General features: G+C 45.4%; 1 protein-coding gene across 2 annotated transcripts in view; it reads left to right on the forward strand.

Moving 5' to 3' along the window:
• plxna3 (plexin A3) overlaps positions 1–10000 on the forward strand; it is a 129062-nt gene that overhangs the window by 40497 nt on the left and 78565 nt on the right. For both annotated transcript variants that reach the window (XM_080764364.1, XM_080764363.1), the window contains exon 7: positions 5528–5668. In XM_080764364.1, coding sequence (XP_080620490.1) covers positions 5528–5668 — 141 coding nt within the window. The remainder of the gene's footprint in view (positions 1–5527; positions 5669–10000) is intronic.

Genomic DNA, 10000 nt, shown 5'->3' on the forward strand with positions numbered 1-10000 from the left:
TCTCTTCGTGGCCGGGCCGGGGGCGCCTGATGGATTTGTAAGGTACTTGGTTGGATAACATGTTCCTTCCATGCGTTATGTACTGTATGTCCAACCGGAGAAACTCTCCTCTGTCAGGTAAAATAAAGAAGTGGCTTGGACTCCTCATGCATAGAAGGAAGCATGAGGTCAGAGGGAGTGTAGCGCCCAGAATAACATTAGACAATTGACATTGTGGGATAGAAAATCGGATTAAAAAATATGTCGGCAGGGGCGAAAGAATGGATGAATGGATGTGTTAACGTGTGATCTCCTGACTTAATTTCACTTACAGTCTGTGTGTGTGTGTGTGTGTGTGTGTGTGTGTGTGTGTGTATTCATCATCAAAGCCATCAGACATGCTGTCAGGTTCTAGAGCAAGACCCTTGGCAGTCACTTCCTGTCTGGATGACCTCATTTCCTGTGTTTATACACCCTGAATGAAAACACTTACTGAGGACACACAGGCATGCGCGTGCGCGCGCGCACACACACACACACACACTTCTGTTTTCTGTTGATTAGCTGACACATTATCAATCACGTTGATTGATGTTGATCGGTTGTGATCGTAGGGACAGTTCCTGAATCAATCAGACTCCAATCAATCAATCAGTCAATCAATGAAACAGAGTTGACATGAAGCAGTGTGTCAGTGCCAATCTATAAAAGCTAATAATAGCCCTATTGAACCGATGACATCTTTATTGACGACGAACCATAAAATGGCATAAATTATCAGCACCATTATCAAAACGATAGACGCAATAAAGCGTCTACCTTTTCACCAGAGCAGTCTGGGGTTTTCTACATCCAACGGAACGTGCTTGGATGCCACAGGAAACTAGCGGCAAACAAAGTTTAGCTTTAGTTTAGTTAATTAGCACATGTTATTTATAACATATAGAAAGTAAAACCGCCTCCCCCTGGCCAGCCGGGGCGCCTGATGGAGGGGAAAGGAACTGGTTTGGAATAACGTGTTCCTTCCACACGCTACGCTACGTCCAACCAGGGAAACTCCCCCCTGTCAGGTGTAAAGGAGCAACTTGGACACTCAGGCATGAAGGAAGCATGAGTTCAAGTCCGTTGCTCTCCCCATGCCCCCCATATATGGGGACTAGGTTGGTGGAGGGTGTGTAGAGCCCAGGATCACATTAGATGATTGACACAGGGGTGAAAAATGGGTTACAAAATCCTGGGATAAAAAATATATTTATAACATACAGAAAGTACATATCACACTACAGAGGGATGGAGCTCGATAACCGATACCCGAAAACAAGCTTATTGAGTACCCGTTATCAATAAGCTTTAAGCTTTGGGCTTATTGAGTATCCCTTATCAATAAGCTTTGGGCTTATCAAGCCTGTTATCGAGCACATGACGTCATGTGTTAAACAATCAAGACAAGAGGCGATGAAGATAATCGCCCACGCTGGCACAAACATGTCTAAGTGTATTGATACCTGCCTACCGAGTACACAACATCACGCTTTTAAAGTCACTGTCTGTGCACATATTAACCAGTTAACAGTTCCTTTAATATTATTTTATTGTCCGTCTATCTTTCTCTCTTTTCTACTTCTCATATCTCTCTTCTCTTCTCTTCTCTTATGCTCATGAAATCCTTGCTGGCTATTACTACTATTTACCCTATTAAAACAAATGTATACAATGATAGAAAAAGGTGTCAAAGTTCCAAGTGGGAGGGTGGGGGGGTTGTTACTCGTCTTGTCTCTCGTTCCGTTTCGTTTAGTCAAATTTTTGTTTTGTTTCAGTTTCAGTTTTGTGACCACTCAAACCAACTCAAAAACAATTCTGCCCATGTAATATCAGAGCTGTCCTGTTCCCTGTCTGTTCTCTGTCTAAGTATTTGTATGTAAAAATAGAAAAAGAAGCATAACATATGTACTACAATTTTTCCTGTCCATAACCCTATTCTATGCTCAATAAAAACTCTAAAATTGAATATTATTTTATTGGTAAAAAAAGATCCATTCCCTTCCGTTTGTTAAAAAAGTACTATAGTTGAAGGCCCTAGTAAAATATACTGGTTCTGTTTTTATTTATTATTTATTATCTCCCGTCTTTCCTCAAAATAATATAAAATGCTCGACAGTGGGCTCGATAAGAACCCGGCTCGATAAGCCTGATCGATAAGGTGATCGTTATGAATAAAAAATTAACGAGCTCCATCCATCCCTCCGTTCATAAAGTATGAGATCTATATGTTATGAATGATTGATGTTTTGAAGTGGGTGAAGTCATGTCTTTCATGTCTTTGTAGGAGTAACAAACTATACTGTAATAAGAACACTGCTTTGAAACACACTCCTGATCTGAATCATACAGCTTATTGTGACATGCATCACAGCTAGGCCTACATAACGTCCTCTCAGTTTCTGTGATGCTATTATTATTATTATTTAATCATTGTTTTCACCCAGTTTTAACACTTTAAGATTAAATGTAGATAGGACCATACACGTCTGTGAAAAGGGACCCCAAAATACAATTATCTACTCACTGTCCTCCCACTTCAAACACGGATACAGTTTCTACCACACCCAAGGGCCAACTACATCTCATATACCTATCATAATGTACTTTTGGACCATATATTAGAGTCAAATACATTTCCTTTTTTCAGCCTTATTTAACATTACCAAATGTAATCAGATGTTCAAGGTCTTTGTGTCTGTTTAGCTACCAAGTGGTTAACATTGCTGTCGCTAGTCGCGTTAGAAGTAATCATACCTCCAGTGGTTGTGGATCCTCCTGTGGGTCTTTTGGCTGCATGCTATTATATGTACAGGTATAGCTCAAACCAAGATGGCGTTGTGTCACCTTGAAATGGGCTCTGAAGCTGCAAATTGCTGGGCGTATACGGATTTAATTCCAAACACCCCTGGGCCATCAGAGCTCCAGTACGTCTCTCTCTCTTTCATGTCATTTATTATGACTGGAGCCCACATTAAACTACACTTCTCTAACCCCCAAAAAAGAAAACGAAAATCTGTGTTTTCACGATGTTTTGGCCATACGTCTTTGGCTATACTCTGTGTTGAGCTTGTAGATCTGTTTTCAGCATACGTGACCCTGACGTGAGGCGAAGTATAAATCAAGATGTAACATTCCAACAAGGGCAGAATGATGAGCATAAAATGACTCAACATGCAGCTTCCTGAAGCCAACTCACACGTGCACAACATGTGGGGGCGCACACACACACACACACACACACACACACACACACACACACACAATAGAACAGACAGTTTTGTAGATTTCGGTTGAGAGGTTAAAGTTCGCAGGTCACATAGTCATTGACCACCTCAGGGTGTGTGTGTGTGTGTGTGTGTGTGTGTGTGTGTGTGTGTGTGTGTGTGTGCGCGCATGTCAGAGAGGTTAGCATGTGTCAGTGAGACAGCCCCAGGCTAGACAGCAAAGAAGCTGTGCATGTGTGCGTGCATGTGTGCATCTGCACATTTGTGTGTGTGTGTGTGTGCAAGCTGGTGTGGAACAAAGCAGGTGTTGTGGTGGGTTGATTGGGGGGTTTAGGGTCAGATCACACTTCCTCTGTCACTCCATTCTCTTTCTATTCTCTTTATTGCTCACTTCCTCTTTCCTTTCATCCTCTCCTCGTCTCCTCATCTCCTCTTTCAGTAGCTCTCTATTCCTCTCTTCTCTTCTCTTCTCTCCTCTCCTCTCCTCTCCTCTCCTCTCCTCTCCTCTCCTCTCCTCTCCTCTCCTCTCCTCTCCTCTCCTCTCCTCTCCTCTTCTCTTCTCTTCTCGCCACCCCTCCCCTCTCCTCTCCTCTGTAGTAACCTTAAGGGAAGTAATATTAGCGTCCCTATTTTTTGCCCGAAAACGGCCAATCTTCGAGCCCCATTGTCTCTTTTGGGTGAAGGTATTTGGTGTAGAGGGGGAACAGAAAAGGCTGTGTACCCTGTTGGGACCCCACGGGTCAACTATAAGTATAGGCCTGTAGGCTTTAGGTAGTTAATGTTTATCAGCACAGTGATTGACATGTTTCTGAGGTAATAATTCTTGGGGGAATTTCTTTGGGATTTGAGAGAGAGAGAGAGAGAGAGAGAGAGAAACAACATATGCTCCATCCACGTGATGGTGTCGCACGCCGAGAACAGCAGATCTACAAGCTATAAGGACGCACTGCGGACGCGCTGCGCTCTGAGCTTGCAGATCTGCCTTTCTCTGCAACAACAAAGCATGAATCTCTTCGCTTGGCTTGCTTCACGGCGTCTCCCTCGGGTGCGTCTCTCTCTCTCACCAGCCTAAAGAAAAACACACAGGACGTCGAATGAACTCAAAAACTAGCAGCACCTCAAAGAACAACAGGTTTGGGGTTTTGGAGGGGGGGGGGGGGGTTTCATTGGGATTTGATCACACGCAAAACTGGCACCAGTTCTTCAATGTTTGTCAACAAATAATTGGTCCATGTGGGGCTGAGGGCTATATGGGGGTCCTCACCACAGAGAACACTTCAGGATCACAGGATTCTGTTTTTATGATATGATGGGGGGGAGGGGAGGGGGAGGGGGAGGGGGGGGGGTGAGAACTCAGCGCCGTCGCAAGCTCATTAGCTAACGATAGATGGTTAGCGTCTGCGTGGAACTGTGTGTGTGAGTACTTAAAGGCTGTGTGTGTGTGTGTGTGTGTGTGTGTGTGTGTGTGTGTGTGTGTGTGTCTGTGTGTCCGTGTGTGTGTGTGTGTGTGTGTGTGAGCGGTTGAAGGCAGTGCGTGTGTATGTGTGTTTACCACAGAGTTTACCACCTCCAGTGTTGTTGAGGTCAGACCGTCGTTTCTAATTAACCCTGGGCTGCTTAACGAGCCCGCCAGCCAATTAACACACTGACCAATGTCTGACTGTCCTCACTGACCCCTCTCTCTCTCTCTCTCTCTGTCTGTGTCTCTCTCTCTCTCTCCATCGTCTACCCTTCGTCTCCAATCCATTCTGTCCTTCGTCGTCACTCCTCTCTTTGTGTCTAGTTTTTCTAGGTCACACAGAGGGAGGTGGGGGGGTAGAGGGAGGGGGGTAGAGGGAGGGGGGGGGTAGAGGGAGGGGCGGGGGGAGAGGGAGTGTTCAAAATGGGTAGCAGGAGAGAGAGAGAGAGTGAGAGAGAGAGAGAGAGTGAGTGTTTTGGGACATTTGGGGCGGGGGGGGGGGGGGGGGGGGATGCTTTCTGCCCACAAAGCATCCATAGTGTTTTTACATAACACCTCCCTCAGAGAACCAGTTTCTTTTCTCCAAACTTTCCTTTTCATATAAACTCTGAGAGTGAAACAAATGGAACCCGTATTATACGGGTCCATTTGGGTCCATTTGTTTCACTCTCAGAGTCACAGACATGGACGGGTCTGAGGCGTCCCCCCCGGTCCGGACAGAACCCTCTGCTCCAACAGAACTCCATACGTCATATCGTCAGCGTTGTGTATTGATTTGAAACCTGAAAACTAACCTAAAAAACCCCCCCTGTTTTTGTTTCAGATCCGCGTGGACGGGATCCCCCCCGCTACCCAGAGTGCTTTGCTCTACGAGACGGTGACCGTGGTGGAGGGGAAGCCCATCCTACGAGACATGGTGTTCAGTCCAGACCACCAATACATCTACCTCCTGAGCAACAAACAGGTACACACACACACACAGTCCAGACCACCAATACATCTACCTCCTGAGCAACAAACAGGTACACACACACACACACACACACACACAGTCCTGACCACCAATACATCTACCTCCTGAGCAACAAACAGGTACACACACACACACACACACACAGTCCAGACCACCAATACATCTACCTCCTGAGCAACAAACAGGTACTGACCACCAATACATCTACCTCCTGAGCAACAAACAGGTACACACACACCAATACATCTACCTCCTGAGCAACAAACAGGTACTGACCACCAATACATCTACCTCCTGAGCAACAAACAGGTACACACACACCAATACATCTACCTCCTGAGCAACAAACAGGTACACACACACCAATACATCTACCTCCTGAGCAACAAACAGGTACACACACACACACACACACACACACACACACACACACACACACACACACACACACACACACACACACACACACAGTTCTGACCACCATCTACCTCCTGAGCAATAGAGTGGCCCAGGAAATTAATTCTCCCATCGGCACTTCTTATTTAATTTATTTAAAGACGGTTACGCCGCGGACAAAGCCAAACTCGGATCGTGACAAATCATGACAATGAACACAATGTTTGGGGCCGATCAAATAATTTATAAGAAGAAAAACAAAACAAATAGTGTTGTCTCCTGACTTTGTTTTCTTCTTTCTAATGATTTGATCGTCCCAAAACATTGTGTTCATTGTCATGATTTGTCATGATCCCAGTTGGCTTTGTCCGCGGCGTAACCGTCTTTAAATAAATTAAATAAGAAGTGCCGATGGGAGAATGCATTGGGGTTTCATTTCCTGGGCCACTCGTTTTTCTGAAAGGGGGAGGGACTGTGGCGCTCTATAAACAGGTACGCGCACACACACACACACACACACACACACACACACACACACACACACACACACACACACACACAGGTAGACGACGCACACGTCCCGTCCCATCCAATCCAATCCACTTTATTTATATGGCCCGTTTCACAACGCAGGGTTTTACAAGGTGCTGTACAGAAAGTTAAAAGCTTAAATACACTCTAAAGCTGAAACAAAAGACACCGGCGCGTCCCTCAACGTCACACGAGAGTGATTTGTTTTTTGGCATTCCATCCGACCGTTGCAGATTCAATCTGCCACCGTACGCTACTACGAGACATGAATACAGTGTGTTATTGTATCAGATAAAATGAAACCAGTCACAAGATGTATTTATATCAGCGAAAGTGTTTCATATTATTGATAAAAATTGCGATATCAAGTCTTCGGCAGAGTAAGTATTAGTAGTAAGTAAGCCTTGCCGAGCCGTGAGGCCCATAGGGGCCTGTTTCTGTAGCGTGAGGCAGCTTGATGTACAAGTACACCCCCTGGACATGACGCTAGTATGTCTTCAGGCAGACAACGGGTTTAATTAGAAAGACGCAATATCAAGTCTTTGGGCAGTCAACGTTAAATATGCCATATTTCATATGGCTGCCATATGAAAATAAAGCTTACAGCTTGTTTCCATTGTGGTGACTGTAAGAAGTGGGGGGTCCTTGATGGTGTTCCAGGGGGTCCCCAGCTAAATGACGGGTATAGTTAGGAACCAAATGGACCCTTATGGGTTGTAACTCAAGAGAGTGTATACATATGGAACCAAATGGACCCTATAACGGGTCGGGGTAGACATACATACACACACACTGGAGCGGTTGGCACTGCTTAAAAGACTTTCTGGTGTGGGGTCCCTGGTGTATCTTTTCAAATGGGGGTCCTTGACATGAAAACGTTCGAGAACGGCTGTTATGAAGTGCAGAATGTGTCCAAAGTAAGGCTGCACAATATTAGAAAAGTATGCAATATTCGATGACGTTGTTGAATACCTCGATAATGACATGACTCGCGAAGTACAAAACAATTGCAGTGCAGTATTATAGTTTTAATGTCTTTTTTTGCTTCAGGTTTAAGTTCAGCAAACTGAAGAGATATTAATCCAATATGTAAAACAAATATCTAGCCTAACAAAAAGGGAAATAAAATGCCTCTGAACTTTAACTTTCAGTTGCATTATTGCACTATAGCCTAAAAGCAATAATATTTGGCCTGATGTAAAATAGAATTGTCCTTTTTGGTTTTGGGGAGAAGTAGTTTCATGAGTGGCTACTGTGGGAAGTACTTGATAGAAACAGAACATGAGGGGGCACGGTGGCACAGTTGGTAGTGCTGTCGCCTCACAGCTAGAAGGTCCTGGGTTCGATTCCCGCCCGGGACGCTGTGGGTGTTTCCTCCTCCGTGTCATCAGTGCCCATACCCGAAGGCGGGATTGGCGAAAGGGCCTTTCTGTGTGGAGTTTGCATGTTCTCCCCGTGTCCCCTAGGGTAGGCACCCTCACATGTTCCCCCCCCGTGTCCGCTAGGGTAGGTACCCTCACAAAAAACAAAGGAACTGGTTGGAATAACGTGTTCCTTCCACGCCCTACGCACGCGCTACGTCCAACCAGGGAAACTCCCCCCTGTCAGGTGTAAAGGAGCAACTTGGACACTCGGGCATGAAGGAAGCATGAGTTCAAGTCCGTTGCTCTCCCCTTGTCCCCCATATATGGGGACTAGGTTGGTGGAGGGTGTGTAGAGCCCAGGATCACATTAGATAATTGACACAGGGGTGAAAAATGGGTTACAAAATCGTGGGATAAAAATATATATATGTTCAGTTGAACATATATATGTCCACATATGTCCACTCCACGATGCTTTGAAGTTAATCAGACCAGTGTGTGTCCAGTGGAAACCTCGTATGAATCTGATCTCAGGTCAGAATGGGTTAATCAGACCAGTGTGTGTCCAGTGGAAACCTCGTATGAATCTGATCTCAGGTCAGAATGGGTTAAACATCGGAGACAATGGTTGCCAAATCAAACGTAGCGTAATCACTGAAAACGATTCTGATTACCACTGAGCCGAGGTTTCAGATTACGGGAGGGCCAATTGGTCGACGAGGGGTTGATGAGCACCTCTTAGACTGATTGCCGATGCTTTGCTCAATCAGCAACTAGATGTAATAATTATAATAACGATGATACCTCCATGAAGTTGCATTTTCTTACACTCACAGCGTTAGTCCAGCGGCACACATGAAGAGGTCTCTGAGATGATGAGTGGAGCTGAGACTGGTGTGACGGTCTCTGAGAGGTGATGAGTGGAGCTGAGACTGGTGTGATGGTCTCTGAGAGGTGATGCGTGGAGCTGAGACTGGTGTGATGGTCTCTGAGAGGTGATGAGTGGAGCTGAGACTGGTGTGACGGTCTCTGAGAGGTGATGAGTGGAGCTGAGACTGGTGTGATGGTCTCTGAGAGGTGATGCGTGGAGCTGAGACTGGTGTGATGGTCTCTGAGAGGTGATGAGTGGAGCTGAGACTGGTGTGACGGTCTCTGAGAGGTGATGAGTGGAGCTGAGACTGGTGTGATGGTCTCTGAGAGGTGATGAGTGGAGCTGAGACTGGTGTGATGGTCTCTGAGAGGTGATGAGTGGAGCTGAGACTGGTGTGATAGTCTCTGAGAGGTGATGAGTGGAGCTGAGACTGGTGTGATTGGCGTTTGCCCGTCTTCCACTGCTTTTCAGTATCCTAGCAGCAGAAATTCCAATCAGTTGGAGCCTCTAAAGACTGAAAAATAGCAGATCTACAAGCTCATAGCGCGCCACCGAGTGGCGCGCTACGAGCTTGTAGGTCTGCTACTTTTGAAAAATCTTGAAAATGTGACTCAAATCTTTGAACGTATATTCTTTCAGACTAGAGTGAACGTTTTTAACTCAAATATTTTCTTCTGAGGGGGTCCCTGGAACAACATATTTTCAGATGGGGGGGGTCGGCGGCCAATTACATATCATGTTTGGTGGTCCTTGACATGAAATATTGAGCACCACTGATATAGAAACATGAAGTTTCTGAAGTACGTACTGCATTTGCATTTGCATTGCAGTACTAGTCAGTTTTTCGGTATCCTGCTGAGATAAAACGTGACCGCAACAATGTTTCTGAGATGAAAGAAGGGCTGTCTCTGTTACCTTGTTAACGTGGGATTTAAAGCTGAGTGTAAGATGACACCTCTGACTTAACGAGGGGAGCTTAGAGCAGGGCTTCTCTAGCTGGTCCAGGGGTGACACGGAATACTCTGATAATATTTGGAATGCATCAGTATCACTTCAGTTGAACCTCTAAGATCCTCTACACCGGAGTTGCACTGTATACTGGTGTGCTCTTTTTCAGTCTACACTAGTGCACCAAGTCTCTTCAACAAAAAATAGCAGATA

Source organism: Protomyctophum bolini, assembly GCF_963924005.1.
Source record: "Protomyctophum bolini genome assembly, chromosome: 5".
Lineage (NCBI taxonomy): Eukaryota > Metazoa > Chordata > Actinopteri > Myctophiformes > Myctophidae > Protomyctophum > Protomyctophum bolini.